We start from the raw sequence: 16,296 nt of genomic DNA on the forward strand, positions 1-16,296 counted from the left end.
CTGAAAAAAATCTTTAGAGTAGCAATGAAGTTTCTTTCCAGCCCTAACCAGGTGCTAACAATGTTCCTAGGTCTTACCGGCTTGCAAGCTCTTTCATTGTTACTCTCTGCGAAGAATGTTTTCCAAGCCTTAAGTCTTTGCAGGGTTTTTTTCCATTTCTCTACTCGTTCCGATTGTTTCTTTCCAGGTGCTAATGATGTTCCCAGCTCTTACTGGCTTGCAAGCTCTTTCATTGTTACTCTCTCCGAATAAAGTTTTTTTAAAGACCTAACCAGGGGAGTCTTCGGAGAGGGGCGGCATACAAATCCAATAAATAAATAAACAAACAAACAAACAAACAAATAAAATAACGTGCTGTCTAAGGACGCTAGCCCAATGAATACCTGGTAAGCAGATCCTTTTCCCCATTTTCCTCCCCCAAAACTAAGGTGCGTCTTATACTCCGAAAAATACCGTACCTGCTAAATATAACTCCACACTGGCAACAGGGAGGCATCCGGCCAGGAAACACTCAGCTCCATTTAGTTGCCCACACTCCACCCCTCAAGGGGTAATGGGGTCATTAAAAGAAGATGAGCATCTGAAAAAAAAAATCTAGGCGCTGACTATTATTTTTTTTCCCCTACTTCCAGGACAGTTATGAAATCAGGCCCTGAAATTGTCAAGGCAGGACTGCGGTCTTTCTTTGAAAGTGCGTCCGACGACATCGAGAAGATGGTGGAGAACCTCAAGCTTGGCAAAGTCTCCCAGTCCCGGACGCAGGTCAAAGGCGTGGGGCAAAACATCACCTACACCACCGTGGCCCTCTTGCCCGTCCTCACCTCCCTCTTCGAACACATCGCCCAGCACCAATTTGGGGACGATGTCATGTGTGAGTGACGGCAGAAGGAGGGCGGGTGGGCTGAGCGGTCTCTGAAGCCGGGAGGGCGTGAGAATGCCGCCTCTGTACCCCACGGGTGGCAGAAGTGGTCTGGAGGAGGCCTGGTCTAAACTCCAAAGGATTCTCCCTTGGTGGAAGGTTTGGGAGGAGTGACAACAAGGGAGCATCCCTCCACATCAAAGAGAGGGATGGTTAAGTTGCATGACTCCCATTGTTAAATCTCTCTCCCTCCCTCCTTCTCTCTCTCTCTTCTATTTCTGTCTTCTCTCTCTCTTTTCTCTCTTCTCTCTCTCTCTTTCTCTCTTCTCTCTCTCCTCTCTCTTCTATTTCTATCTTCTCTCTCTCTTTTCTCTCTTCTATTTCTATCTACTCTCTCTCTACCTCTCTTCTCTCTCCCCTATTTCCGTCTTCTCTCTTTTCTCTTTTCTCTCTCTATCTTCTCTCCTCTCTCTTCTATTTCTATCTTCTCTCTCTTTTTGCTCTCTCTTCTATTTCTATCCTCTCTATTTCTATCTTCTCCCTCTTTTCTCTCTTCTATTTCTATTTACTCTGTCTTTAATCTCTCCTATCTCCTATTTCTATCTTCTCTCTTTTCTCTTCTCTCTCTTCTATTTCTATATTTTCTCTCTCTCTTTTCTCTCTATTTCTATCTTCTCTTTCTCTTTTCTCTCTCTTCTCTCTTTCTCTTTTTTCTCTCTTTCTCTCTCTCTTTTCTCTCTCTCTTTCTCCTATTTCTATCTTCTCTCTTCTCTATCTTCTCTATCTTTTCTCTGTCTCTTATTTCTCTCTTCTCTCTGTGTGTGTGTTGTGCCCCTTCAGTGGATGATGTCCAAGTCTCCTGCTACCGAACTCTGTGCAGTATCTACTCCCTGGGGACAACCAAAAATCCATACGTGGAGAGGTAGGCACGAGGACAGGGTTGGGTTGGTATGCATTATGGGTATGGGCACACACAGACACACTATCTCGCACATTCCCATCCTTTTGGCACCCAAGCAAAAAAAAAATTCTCCCTCACTGGTTTAGACCAGTGAATGGAGTGAATGGCCAGCTAGGATGGAGGGTGGAGTCAAGCGAGAGCCTAGCTTGGAATCATTGAATATTGCAACTTTGTCTCTTGTCCCCTCTCTGCAGACAGAGGCCCCAACTCGGAGAATGCTTGGCGCGGCTAGCAGCGGCGATGCCCGTGGCTTTCCTGGAGCCGCATCTCAACGAATACAACCCTTGTTCGGTTTATACCACCAAATCCCCACGCGAGAGAGCCAGTGAGTGCGGCAGAAGGAAGAGGGAGGCACTGCAGGCCTCTTTCGCTTTGACATTTCATGGAAGCAAGAAAACCCTGAAAATTGGCGAAATCCCTTGCGCGCGAGTGTCCTCTTGTGTGGTTTGGCTTCCTGAGAATGCCAGAAGCCAAATCTCATGTGGTCGGGCGCGCGCACATAGGAGATGCAGAACTGCAGAACCCCATACAGTGATACCTCGTCTTACGAATGCCTCTTCATACGAACTTTTCGTGATACGAACCCGGTGTTTAAGATTTTTTTGCCTCTTCTTCTGAACTATTTTCACTTTACGAACCCGAGCCGCCACCGCTGGGATGCCCCGCCTCTGGACTTCCATTGTCAGCCGAAGCACGGGGATTCCCCTGAGGCTCCCCTCGCTGGGAAACCCCACCTCCAGACTTCTGTTGTCAGCCGAAGCACCCGTTCTTGCATTGCTGGGATTTCCCTGAGCCTCCCCTTGCTGTGATTCCCTTCATTTTTGCTGGCGCTGCTTTGAATCCCAGCGAGGGGAGGCTCAGGGAAATCCCAGCAATGCAAGAACGGGTGCTTCGGCTGGCAACGGAAGTCCAGAGGCAGGGATTCCCAGCGAGGGGAGGCTCAGGGGAATCCCAGCGCTTCAGCTGGCAACAGAAGTCCGGAGGCAGGGATTCCCAGCGAGGGGAGGCTCAGGGGAATCCCAGCGCTTCAGCTGGCAACGGAAGTCCAGAGGCAGGGATTCCCAGCGAGGGGAGGCTCAGGGGAATCCCAGCGCTTCAGCTGGCAACAGAAGTCCAGAGGCAGGGATTCCCAGCGAGGGGAGGCTCAGGGGAATCCCAGCGCTTCAGCTGGCAACGGAAGTCCGGAGGCAGGGATTCCCAGCGAGGGGAGGCTCAGGGGAATCCCAGCGCTTCAGCTGGCAACAGAAGTCCAGAGGCAGGGATTCCCAGCGAGGGGAGGCTCAGGGGAATCCCAGCGCTTCAGCTGGCAACAGAAGTCCAGAGGCAGGGATTCCCAGCGAGGGGAGGCTCAGGGGAATCCCAGCGCTTCGGCTGGCAACAGAAATCCGGAGGTGGGGTTTCCCAGCGGCGCAAGGCAAAAGGGGTGACGTTTGGGATGGGCTTGCACGCATTATTTGCTTTTACATTGATTCCTATGGGGAAAATGGCTTCGTTTTATGAACCTTTTGACTTACAAACCTCGTCAGGGAATGAATTCAGTTCATAAGACGAGGTATCACTGTACTTTTTTAAAACTTTTTTTTTTATATAAAAGTAAACTTTATTTAAACACGCAAAACACAATCAAACTCACCCAGAAAAGAAACAGAAAACGTTAAAATAAAAGTTGTTCATTTTTGTGACGGGCCTGAAGCACAAACCTAATGGTGCTTATTTACTATTACATAAATTATATTTACATATATACATCGAGTTTTAGCAAAGATCTTATGCCGGTATGTCTTTTGGTTTTCCTTTTGTGACCGATTCTCTGGCATTTACTTCCCGTATTATCCGATATTTATTAATTCTCTGATTTTACTTTATTTTTCCTTTTCTCCATCCACTGACAAAACCTACTCCAACAGATAATGTACTGTTGCTCATCTATATTTTTTATTGCTCCGGTTAACCTATCCCTTTCTGCTCACCATGTGTGTTTTTTTCAATTCGCCCAATACTGATGCCTCTCTCCCGCCCCAGTCTTAGGCCTCCCGAACTGCGTGGAGGAGATGTGCCCAGATATTCCGGTCCTGGAGAAGCTGATGAAGGACATCAACGGGCTGGCGGAGTCGGGGGCTCGCTATACCGAGATGCCCCACGTAATTGAGGTCACCCTGCCCATGCTTTGCAACTACTTGCCCCGTTGGTGGGAAAGAGGTCTGGAGACCATCGCCCAGGGCCCTTGGTGCACCGAAGTGACCTCCGACCAGCTCAACACCTTGCTGGGAAACATCTTGAAGATCATCGTCAACAACCTGGGCATAGACGAAGCATCTTGGATGAAGCGGTTGGCAGGTATGCAGGGAGCCTGGGTGGTGGGATTGAGGCCTAAAAATTGAGTGCCGAGAAGAGCAACAAAGTGGACTAGGGGACTGGAGGCTAAAACACATGAAGAATGGTTGCAGGAACAGGGCATGGCTGGTTTGATGAAAAGAAGGACCAGGGGAGACAAGATAGCAGCGTTCCAATATCTCAGGGGTGGCCACAAAGAAGAAGGAGTCAGGCTATTCTCCAAAGCACCTTAGAGAGTAGAACAAGAAGCAATGGATGGAAACTAAACAAGGAGAGAAGCAACAGCCGTGGTGGCACAGCAGATAGAGTGCAGTACTGCAGGCCACTAAAACTGACTGCTAGATCTGCAGGACAGTAGCATGTCGTCTGGCGGGACCCAGGGGAAGAGCCTTCTCTGTGGCAGCCCCGACCCTCTGGAATCAACTCCCCCCGGAGATTAGGATGGCCCCTGCCCTCCTTGCCTTTTGCAAACTCCTTAAAACACATCTCTGTCGTCAGGCACGGGGGAATTGATTCCCCTGGGCCGTTTCCGTTTTATGCATGGTTTGTATGAGATGTATGATTGCTTTTATATTAAGGGTTTTAAATTCTTTGTGAGCCGCCTCGAGTCTTTGGAGAGGGGCGGCATACAAATCTAATTTAAAAAAAAATATTATTATTTAAAATATTTTATTTACAAATATACCCTAAATACATAAAAACATATAGTTACGATTGACAGTAAAAAACATGGTGAATTACATAAGCAATAATCATACACTTTGGCGATAGGCCAAAACAAATATACAAGACAGTCAATGAACATACAGACCTACAAGTCTAATAAACTGAATTGAATTGGATTTGTATTGTTTTTATTGTTGTGAGCCGCCCCGAGTCTTCGGAGAGGGGCGGCATACAAATCTAATAAATAATAATAAATAATAATAATAATAATAAGATGACCAGTTCAACAGCCCCAGGGCTGTCGGCACAAATGTGTGTTCAAGTTCTAGGGGTCCAGAGGGTTCCCAAGCCCCTCCAGAATGGTTGGGGGGGACTCTTAACTTAGACTTTGGAGAAAGGTAGCCTGCTCCTGACTGAGGAGGCTCTCTCCCGCCCAGTCTTTGCACAGCCCATTGTCAGCAAGGCCAAGCCCGAGCTGCTCCGCTCCCACTTCATCCCCACCATGGAGAAGCTGAAGAAGCGGTCAGGGAAAGTCGTGGCCGAGGAGGAACAGCTGCGGCTGGAGGCCAAGTCCGAATCAGAGGACACGGAGCTCCTCATCCGGGACGAGTTTTCGGTGCTGTGCCGCGACCTCTACGCCCTGTACCCGCTGCTCATCCGCTATGTGGACAACAACAGGTGAGAATCCGCAACCGGCAAACAAAATCCATGCGGTGCAGGTTGTGACTCGCAAGGTCATGACGGCGTTGGGCGTTCGGGGTGGGTTGTAGTTAAGAAGCAAAGCACAGGGATTGTGGGAGAGCCAGTTTGGTCCAGTGGTGAAGGCACCGGGCTAGAAAGCAAGAGACTTTGAGTTCAAGTCCCGCCTTAGCCACCTCAGTGACGTCAGGCTTAGCGCCAGGAAATGGGGAATTCTAGTCCCACTTTAGGCGCAAAATCCGGTCCGAAGACTTTGGACCTGTCACTAGGAGGAAGTGAGTTCTAGTTTCACTTTGGAAATGAAAGCCAGTTGGGCTAGTCACACATACTCATATACGCATAGGCATACGCATACATATTCCCTCTCTCTCTTTCTCTCTTTCTCTTTCTCTCTTTCTCTTTCTCTCTTTCCCTCTCTTTTTCTCTCTCTTTCTCTCTTTTTCTTTCTCTTTCTCTCTTTCTCTCTCTCTCTCTCCCTTTCTCTTTTTCTTTTTCTTTCTCTCTTTTCCTCCCTTTCTCTCTCTCTCTTTCTCTCTCTCTTTCTCTCTTTCTCTCTCTCTCTTTCTCTCTCTCTTCCCCTCTCTTTCTCTCTCTTTCTCTTTCTTTTTCTCTCTTTCTCTCCCTTTCTCTCCCTCTCTCTTTCTCTCTCTCTCTTTCTTTCTCTCTCTCTTTCCCTCTCTTTGTCTCTCTCTCTTTCTTTCTCTCTTTTTCTCTCTCTCTTTCTCTTTTTCTCTCTTTCTTTCTCTCTCTCTTTCCCTTTCTTTCTCTCTCTCTCTTTCTTTCTCTTTTTCTCTCTCTCTTTCTCTCTCCCTCTCTCTCTTTCTTTCTCTCTCTCTCTTTCTTTCTCTCTCTTTCCTCCCACAACCTACCTCACAAGGTTAGTGTTGAACGGGGGGAGGTCGAGGGAGGCATTCACCCACCATTCCTTTCTTCACCTGCAGGGCCCACTGGTTAACCGAGCCCAACTCTGATGCTGAGGAGCTTTTCCGGATGATTGGGGAAATCTTCATTTATTGGTCCAAGTCCCACGTGAGTGAGCTTTGGGGGTAGCGGAGTGGCACGTTCGGGGGTTCCATTTCCATTTTTATTGTTATTTATTATTTATTTATTTTTCATTTTTCAAATTTATAGGCCGCCCTTCTCCAAGTGGACTCGGGGCATATTTTTCCTTCGTGAGCATGTGCGGAAGCAAAATCTTGCGAGGGGACATGCACGCAGGCAAAATTTCAGCGATCTTTTGCCTCCGCGCATGCTGCGACGCATATGGGCGTGTGTAAGAGAACCAAAAGTGCGCATGCAGTTTACCAGTAGTGGCAATCTGGCCAGGAGTGGGGTTTGGGGGTTCTCCGAACTACACAGAATCTTAGATAGAGGTTCTCCCCAGCCCTGTCAAACCCCCAGCATCCCACCCCTGGGTTGAACCCAGTGGTAAAATCAATGGGGGGGGGATTACTACCAGTTCTGTGGGCGTGGCCTGGTGGGTGTGGGGCGGCTTGATGGGCACCGCTTGGTGGGCATGGCAGGAGAAGGATACTGCAAAAATCTCCATTACAACATCTGGGCCCAGCCAGATGTTGTATTTGCCAGCTCTCCCAACCACTCAAAATTTCGGTTCTGCAGAACCAGCTGGATTGAACCTCTTGCAGAAGTCTGGTATATAGTGTCCAGTTCTGGAGACCTCACCTACAAAAAGATATGGATCAAATTGAAAGGGTCCAAAGACGGGCGACAAAAATGGTGGAAGGTCTTAAGCATAAAACGTATCAGGAAAGACTTCATGAACTCCATCTGTATAGTCTGGAGGACAGAAGGAAAAGGGGGGACATGATCGAAACATTTAAATATGTTAAAGGGTTAAATAAGGTTCAGGAGGGAAGTGTTTTTAATAGGAAAGTGAACACAAGAACAAGGGGACACAATCTGAGATGAGTTGGGGGGAAAGATCAGAAGCAACGGGAGAAAATATTATTTGACTGAAAGAGTAGTAGATGCTTGGAACAAACATCCAGCAGACGTGGTTGATAAATCCACAGTAACTGAATTGAAACATGCCTGGGATAAACATAGATCCATCCTAAGATAAAATATAGGAAATAGTATAAGGGCAGACTAGATGGACCAGGAGGTCTTTTTCTGCCGTCAATCTTCTATGTTTCTATGTTTCTTCTGATTTTTCTTCCTTCTGCAGAATTTTAAACGAGAAGAGCAGAACTTTGTGGTCCAGAACGAAATCAACAACATGTCCTTCCTGACTGCCGACAGCAAAAGCAAAATGTCCAAGGTGAGAAGGTTGGCGGGGTTTCCTCCTTCAGCAGGGGAGAAGGTGGTGGGTGGGTCCTTCTTCATGATTCTTGCCATCCTTGAAACCACGATATTGTCTCAAGAGGGGGAAGATAGAAGGAAGGATAGGGAAAAAATGTCTCCACCTCGCTGTTAACTGAAGAAGAAGGGCTCAAAGCAAGAATCATCTGCCCAGAGTCTTCGGAGAGGGGCGGCATACAAATCTAATAAATTATTATTATTGTTATTGTTATTATTATTATTACTACTATTACTATTATAGCGTTCCCTCGATTTTCGCGGGGGATGCGTTCCGAGACCGCCCGCGAAAGTCGAATTTCCGCGAACTAGAGATGCGGAAGTAAATACACCATTTTTGGCTATGGACAGTATCCCAAGCCTTCCCTTAACACTTTAAACCCCTAAGTTACCATTTCCCATTCCCTTAACAACCATTTACTCACCATTATTACTGGTACTCACCATTGAATAAGACACTTAGTGATCCTGATATTTATAAACATAATTATTTATTAACATTGATTATTTTTTTTGTTATTTATTTGCAAAAATTATTAGTTTGGCGATGACGTATGACATCATCGGGCGGGGAAAACCGTGGTATAGAAAAAAACCCGCGAAGTATTTTTTAATTAATATTTTTTGAAAAAGCGTGCTATAGGCTATTCGCGAAGTTCGAACCCGCGGAAATCGAGGGAACATTGTATTACTATTACTATTATTATTATTATTATTATTATCTTGGCCGATCTAAGATCCTGTGAAATCTCCCATCGCCCAGATGTTGGTTTCTCCCTCCTCCTCCTCCTCCTCCTCCTCCTTCTCCTCTAACCTTCTCTTTCTCCTGTCTTCTCTCTCTCTTTTTTCCCCCCTTCTCCACATGTGGCTTTAGTCTGAAGAAAGCCAGGTTAGCCAAAAAGCACAGCTGTTCCACTGGCCTGGAGGGTCGAGGCAGCATGGAGCAATGGGGCATCTCTGCCGCAACCCCTTCGCTCCCTCCCTGCTCAGAAGTGGGGCGGGGTGCCATTGCAAAGTCAAACCAGGGGGCCGCCGGGAGGAAGAGAAGGGGCTGCGGCTGCATGGAGGATGATGATGGTGGTGATGATGATGATGATGATGATGATGGTGACAAAAGTGCAGTAGCTTTTTTTGCAGGTCTGGCCGCAACGCATCCGACATGCCGATGGGTGGCGCCTCCCGCCTGCCAATCACCCCGCTATTGTGGGACTCAGGCCATGTTGAATCGGGCAGCCATGCTCTGGAGTAGTTCTGACATGTCTTCCTCCTCCTCCTCTTCCTCCTAACTAACCGATTTGTCCCGGAAACCCAAGTACTAAAACAAGACCGTCCCTTAACTCACCGCATGCCTCTTCTTAATTTCCATCCAACCTCTTGGTCCTTTTCTCCTCCCACCCTTGTAGGCCCCAGAGCCCATCATCCTGCCCTGCCCCTCTCCCGAGGGGTGAGGTGGGGAGAAAGAGGTTGCCTGTTCATGCCCCTACGTCCACCCAGCTGCCCACCCTGCTTGCGTGCGGTTCTGTGCAAGGCTGATTTTTCTTTTGCAAGGCTGTTACAGGGGCCAGAGATGTTGTCTTGATTGATCCAAATTAATTCATTTCACTTTGATCCCTGGGAGGGAGGGAGGGAGGGAGGGAGGGAGGGAGGGACTCTCCATATCAAGCCAACTCAGTCCAATTTGAAAATTTGGTCCATGTGTCTCAGAAATGTGTTAATTATGAGCCAGGGTGGCACAATGGTTAGGGTGCAGCACTGCAGGCTCCTTCAGCTGACTGCTTAACTGTAGTTCAGCAGTTCGAATCTCACCACTGGCCCCAGGTTGACTCAGCCTTCCGTCCTTCCCAGGTGGGTCAAATGAGGACCCAGATTGTTGGGGGGCAAGAGGCTGATTCTGTAAACCGCTTAGAGAGGGCTGGAAAAGCACTAGGAAGCAGTACCCGAGTCGCCCAGAAAGTAATGCACCATGTTTTGAACATGATGAAATTTACACACAAGAAAGAATGATGTTTCTTCTACACTTCCTATTTTTTTCCCCTTCCTTTTCTTTTGTTTTTCTCCTTTCTTATGATTTTACTTGCTTATTATACAGTGCATACTTTTATTTTCTGGCCTATGTGCTTTTATGCACACTTATATCCTCCACAATAGTCTCAATTTTTCACGTGGCCCCTTGGGAAAATTCATCCCCCAATTCCTGCTGTAAAATTAAATGTGATCCAGCCATTTTTTAAAAACAACAGGAAAAGTTTGGATCACATCATGACAGCCACTGTTTTGAGTTTTCTGACTGCAGGTAGCCTTGAACTCTTGACGTGAGCATCTCCACAGATCCTGCTAAAAGGCCCCATTAATTCCCTTTCCCAGCATCTGCCTCTGCCTTAATCATTTCAATTCCACGTTCCTAAAACTGCAGTCCCATCTCTCTTCTCCAGTTCTTCCACAAGGGTCCTCTCCACACTGCTAACACCCCCTCCCCTTCTTCTCATCCCCAGAAGACCCCTCCTCCTATCCGGGCATAACCTCTGCATGTGCATCGTCACTTCTGAAGTCCGGTCAAAGTCCTCCCGTCTGTCTCTCAGTTGATGGATCAAAAAGCAAATGCATGGAATGAGATTTTGATCCACGCGCTCCTGACAGATGGTCTTGGAATCAACGGTGAACGATCCCAGATCCCTGAGTATTTTTAGAGGCAGCACGTCTATGGATTGTCACTTTTTGAGACACTGGATCAAGGGTCTTCCAACCTTGGTAACTTTAAGAGTTCAGCTCCCAGAATTCCTCAGCCAGCTTCTCTGAGAGTTGAAGTCCACAAGTCTTAATCTTGTGGACTTCAACATCCTGGGATGGGGAATTCCAGGAGTTGAAGTCCACAGGTCTTCTTCAAGTTGCCAAGGTTGGATACCTGTGATCCAGTGTAGGGGTCTCCAACCTTGGCAATTTTAAGACGTCCATGAGTCCATGAGTCTTGAAGTTGCCAAGGTTGGAGACCCCTACACTGGATCATAGTTATCCAACCTTGCCAACTTGAAGAAGACCTGTGGACTTCAACTTCAACATCCTGGGCTGGGGAATTCTGGTTGTTGAAGTCCACAACTCTTTAAGACTTGTGGACTTCAACTCTCAGAGAAGCTGGCTGAGGAATTCTGGGAACTGAAGTCTTAAAGTTGCCAAGGTTGGAGACCCCTACACTGGATCATAGTTATCCAACCTTGGCAATTTGAAGAAGAGCTGTGGACTTGATTTTCAACATGCTGGGCTAGTTCTGGGAGTTGAAGTCTACAGGTCTTCCAGTGGCCAAAGTTGGATAGCCCCGCCCTAGATTTCTGTCCCATCTTCTCTTGAAGGAGGATCTGGTCCAGCTTTCCCACCAAGTCATGAAATCCTCCTATCCGAAGCTGTGCTTAAAAGCTCATTAAAAGCTTTTGCCCGGTCAATCTGTTGGCATGCCAGGAGACACAGTCTCCCTTGGCCAACTGGACTGACTTGGCTCTTCCTCTCCCAGTCAGGTGGCTCCGACCAAGAACGGCACAAGAAGAAACGCCGAGGGGACCGCTATTCCGTACACACATCCCTCATCGTGGCCACCCTGAAGAAGATGCTCCCCATCGGCCTGAACATGTGTTCCCCAACTGACCAAGAGCTGATCAGCCTGGCCAAGATACGCTACGCCTTGGTGAGGGTCCCGGCTGGGGTGGGGGGCTGCTAAGGAAACGAGGGAGGAGTCAGATCTCCAACGGATGACCAGGAGGATCGTGATGGACTAGACGTGAAGCCATGTTGGAAGGTCCTCTCAACTGTGGAGCATGGGCCAGGCAGATGATTGAAATGAGCATGAAATGGGTATTCACTTAGTTGAGGAAGGATGGAAAAGCTACGAAGGACAACTTTATTATACACACATGTACAAACACACACAATCACAGTGACCATATTCTTCCCCGAGTTCTTTCTTTGCTTTCAGTGATATTATATCCTGCCATCAAGGATACAAACCCTGAGGTCCTGTCAGTCAAGGGACACAAATGTTCAGATATCTCAGTGGATGGTTTATTAAAGGAAGGATACAAACCTGGTGGGAAACGGGTTCTTTCATGCGAATGTTCTCCTTCTCTGCAGAGAGACACCGATGAAGAGGTGCGTGAATATCTCAACAACAACCTTCATCTTCAAGGCAAGGTGAGGAGGACCTGGAAGCTGCTCGAGAAAGAGATGTTTTGGGAAATCGGGCTTTGTAGGTTTTTCCATAAATAGACTTGCTCTCTTCCTGTCTGGATGAGAACATACCAGTAAATTTCAGAATAGAATCTAACCTCTTTAACCTCTCTGTCTCTTTTTCTTTCTTTCTTTCTTTCTTTCTTTCTTTCTTTCTTTCTTTCTTTCTTTCTTTCTTTCTTCCTTTCTTCCTTCCTTTCTTCTTCCCTTCCCTTCTCCCTTTCCTTCCCTTCCCTCCCACCTTCCTTCCTTTCTTTCTCTTTCTTCTTTCTTTCTTTTTGTTTCTTTCTCTCTTTCTTCCCTTTCTTTCTTCTTTCCCTCCTTCCCCCCTTTTTTCTTTTTTCTTTCTTTTTCTTCCCTCTTTCTTTCTTTCTCTCTCCCACTTCCTTTCTTCCCTCCCTCTTCTTCTTTCCTTCTCCCATCCTTCCTCACTCCCTCTCTTCTTGTCCTTCCTTCCTTCCTTCCTTCCTTCCTTCTTCCTTTCTTCCAAGTCTGAGACTCTAGCAACAAAAAGAATCTGGAAAAGACATTAACATCCTGTAAGGGATCTATCACTCATTCTACCAGCATTTGGGGACAGAGACTAGTTTTGAGACCTCAATTTAAATAGATCCAGGGTTGTGGGAAGGTGGGGAACGGTGACGTTTCAGATGGCTGGCGCTCTGTGAATCTCCCCATTCGCCTTGCAGTGTGAGAATTCCTCCTCCATGCGCTGGCAGATGGCCCTCTACAAGGAGATGGCTGGGAAAGCTGAGGACTCCAACAAGCCGGAGAAGATTGTCAAACGGGTACAAGAGGTCTCTGCCGTGCTCTACCACCTGGAACAGGTAAGGACCCGCAAAGGGATTGGGCAGGTTCAGAGGCTGAAGAATAGGATTGGCTGTCTGCATTTTGGATTTCAAGACCACGATTCTCCACGGAGGCTTCTTCCCACCTTTTCTGGCCCTGTTTTCTCCCAGGAGATTCCTAGAGAAGGCCCCACAAAGGCTTCTCCCTGCCTTTTCTGGCCCTGTTTCCTCCCAGGAGATTCCTAGAGAAGGCCCTACAGAGGCTTCTCCCTGCCTTTTCTGGCTCTGTTTCCTCCCAGGAGATTCCTAGAGAAGGCCCCACAGAGGCTTTTCCCCGCCTTTTCTGGCCCTGTTTCCTCCCAGGAGATTCCTAGAGAAGGCCCCACGGAGGCTTCTCTCCACCTTTTCCAGCCCTATTTCCTCCCAGGAGATTCCCAGAGAGGCCCCACGGAGGCTTCTCCCCGCCTTTTCCAGTTACAGTATCGGAGGCTGGGGTTTGTAAGTGGAAAAATGGTTCTTGAGAAGAGGCAAAAAAAATCTTGAACACCCGGTTCTTATCTAGAAAACTTCATAAGTAGAAGCATTCTTAAGTAGAGGTACCACTGTATATTGTTATTTTACATGTTTCATGCCTCGGAGAGTGGTAGCATGAAAGTCCAATTACTAAAGAGCAGATTGAGGCCTAGTGACCCATCTTTCTTGATGGCTGGTGGAGTTTTCAGAGGGAGGAAACTCAAAGGAGCAGGACAAAGAAACGGGAAGGAAGCCGCTGGTCAGGAAAAGCGGGCGGAGGAGGGAAGTGTCGGTCACCCTAGCTTCCAACCCGGTTTCTCTTCTGCCTCCTTCTGCAGTTGGAGCACCCGTACAAATCCAAGAAAGCTGCGTGGCACAAATTGCTCTCCAAGCAACGCCGTCGCGCAGTGGTTGCGTGCTTCCGCATGACGCCGCTCTATAACTTGCCCAGGTGAGTTAATAGAGCTCAGTTGGCCAGGTCCAGGTGCGCTGATTGGAATAAGGGTCATTCCATACACAGATTCACTCCTGCCAGCCGGAATGGGACAAACCACCTCTGACAACTCACCATGGCCAATTCACCATGGGACAACTCACCGCAGGACAATTCCACAGTACAATTTAATTATTTAAAATAATGTTAAGAATAATTTTAATTTTTGTCATTTACATTTCATTTTGTCCCTCCTTTGGCATTCTTCCTTAAGTTTAATTAATGTATTAATTTAATAAATAATAGCTTATACACATCACCGTGCTTTTACAGCCCTCTCTAAGCGGTTACAGAGTCGGCCTCTTGCCCCCAACAATCTGGGTCCTCATTTTTATTGACCTCGGAAGGATGGAAGGCTGACGTTCAGGGAAAGAGGTTTTAGAGTGATGGTGTGCTTCAAAAACATGATTCATGCCTCACTAAAAGACATTCTTTGCTGGATAATTTTATCCGGGATTTCAGTCAGCTGATTTATATTTATATTTATATGATTTATATTTATATTTATTTGAGAAATGTTAAGTAAGGAATGCCATTAGGCCGAGTTGGAGCTTTTCCCAGACTTTGTTGATGTTTCATTTTGGATAGAGAAATTTCTCCTTTTTCCCCATGCAATCTACTTTTTGCCGTGTGTTGCTTTTATCCATAAAGGGTGTGCTTTTACCACGAAATAAGGGACTTTTGAGTCGTGTGTGTGTGTGTGTGTGTGATTGACCCGCCTTTCTGCCCCTCAGGCATCGGGCTTGCAACATGTTCCTGGAGAGCTACAAGTATTCCTGGATCTTCAGTGAAGAGCATCCCTTTGAAGACAGGATGATTGACGACCTGTCGGTGAGTCTTCTTGGGGGGAAAGAACCCCGAGGTCAACTGGGGGAATGGTTTGAATCAGGGATGGTTTTCTTTTTTTTTTTAATTTTTATTGAAACAAATACAAAGACATACAAACAAAAAAAATATAAAAACAAAAACATTTTATAAAAAATACAATAACACCACTATACATTACAAATTTACCGATGGCTGTTATGTAATCAGGCATTATTGTCATACTTTACATTTCAGACAATCCTCCGAAAAGAAGAAAATATATCTACCTAGGCCTCTCTGTCTGAAAGCAATAGTAGCAAATGTTTAATTTGTTAATCACAACATGCCTGTTATTTCACTATAAGTTTATTTGTTTGTATTATCCATTATTATTATTATTATTATTATTATTATTATTATTATTTATTAGATTTGTATGCCGCCCCTTTCCGTAGACTCGGGGCGGCTCACAACACAATAAAACAGTTCATGACAAATCTAATAATTTACAATTTAAAATATTTTTAAAAAACCATTATTAAGCAGACATACATACAAACATACCATACATAAATTGTATAGGCCCGGGGGAGATATCTCAGTTCCCCCATGCCTGACGACAAAGGTGGGTTTTAAGGAGTTTACGAAAGGCAAGGAGGGTAGGGGCAGTTCTAATCTCTGGGGGGAGCTGGTTCCAGAGAGTCGGGGCTGCCACAGAGAAGGCTCTTCCCCTGGGGCCCGCCAACCGACATTGGTTAGTTGACGGGACCCGGAGAAGGCCCACTCTGTGGGACCTTATGATTTCTAGCCACTTAGAAAGGTTATCCCATACGGTAAAGAAATCTTTCTCTTTGCTTGTTTTGTAATTCATATGTAAGACTAGACGATTCGGTGCAATCCATTAATTTATTTATTATCATGTTAACTGACGGGAGATTATTTTGTGCCCCAGCTAGCCTTGCAGCAGTTAGCATGTGAATGATAAAATAGTGTTTTGATTTGGCGTAATGTCCTCTGAATCAGGGATGGTTTTCACTTACCTTCCCTACCGTGAGCACGCACGCTACATTTGCCAACTGGTAAGGAAGGTAAGTGAAAATCTCTGTATAGACGCCTGGTCTCCAGCACATGCGCTTTACTGGTGCATAAGCCTTCTACACATGCGCCCGGACTCAAAAATGTGCACAAATAGGGTGGCATATGTTCTGTCTGGGTCACTCCGGAAGCTATGACCAACCCAAAAAGATAAGCCAGACACACCGGTAGAATTCAAATACAGTTTTATAATGTTAAAGAGAAACAAAGCTAACAGAAAATGTCCTTACAAAGCAGGAAAACACTGGAACTCCAAATATATACACGCAGGCAATTGTCCATACATAAATATAGGATTCTTGCTGCCAAGACGAGGCTGTAGATAACAGACCTACACCTCCCACGGTTCTTCAAGACTGCTGGGCCACGAGCCAGGAACAGAAACACCGAGAGAACAATGCAGGTTACAGCAACTCCAAACTGATAACACTCCACATGGCTTCAAGGGTTTGCCTGCCTTATAAACCTTTCCTGCTAATGAGGACCACACCCAAGCCCTGGTGTTCCTTATTCAATGCTGATAATATTTCTTCAATTGATCCTTCCTTTG

The 16,296-nt window shown here is 46.5% G+C and overlaps 1 protein-coding gene across 1 annotated transcript in view; it reads left to right on the top strand.

Moving 5' to 3' along the window:
• Nucleotides 1–16,296, top strand: part of LOC139155673 (ryanodine receptor 1-like) — a 141,681-nt gene that overhangs the window by 85,464 nt on the left and 39,921 nt on the right. The window contains exons 63-74 of the mRNA XM_070730915.1: nt 633–871; nt 1,700–1,781; nt 2,015–2,145; nt 3,843–4,157; nt 5,258–5,498; nt 6,461–6,548; nt 7,708–7,800; nt 11,341–11,511; nt 11,955–12,014; nt 12,740–12,877; nt 13,690–13,802; nt 14,579–14,675. Of these exons, the coding sequence (XP_070587016.1) occupies nt 633–871; nt 1,700–1,781; nt 2,015–2,145; nt 3,843–4,157; nt 5,258–5,498; nt 6,461–6,548; nt 7,708–7,800; nt 11,341–11,511; nt 11,955–12,014; nt 12,740–12,877; nt 13,690–13,802; nt 14,579–14,675 (1,768 nt within the window). The remainder of the gene's footprint in view (nt 1–632; nt 872–1,699; nt 1,782–2,014; nt 2,146–3,842; nt 4,158–5,257; nt 5,499–6,460; nt 6,549–7,707; nt 7,801–11,340; nt 11,512–11,954; nt 12,015–12,739; nt 12,878–13,689; nt 13,803–14,578; nt 14,676–16,296) is intronic.

This window comes from Erythrolamprus reginae, unplaced genomic scaffold, assembly GCF_031021105.1.
Source record: "Erythrolamprus reginae isolate rEryReg1 unplaced genomic scaffold, rEryReg1.hap1 H_43, whole genome shotgun sequence".
Lineage (NCBI taxonomy): Eukaryota > Metazoa > Chordata > Lepidosauria > Squamata > Dipsadidae > Erythrolamprus > Erythrolamprus reginae.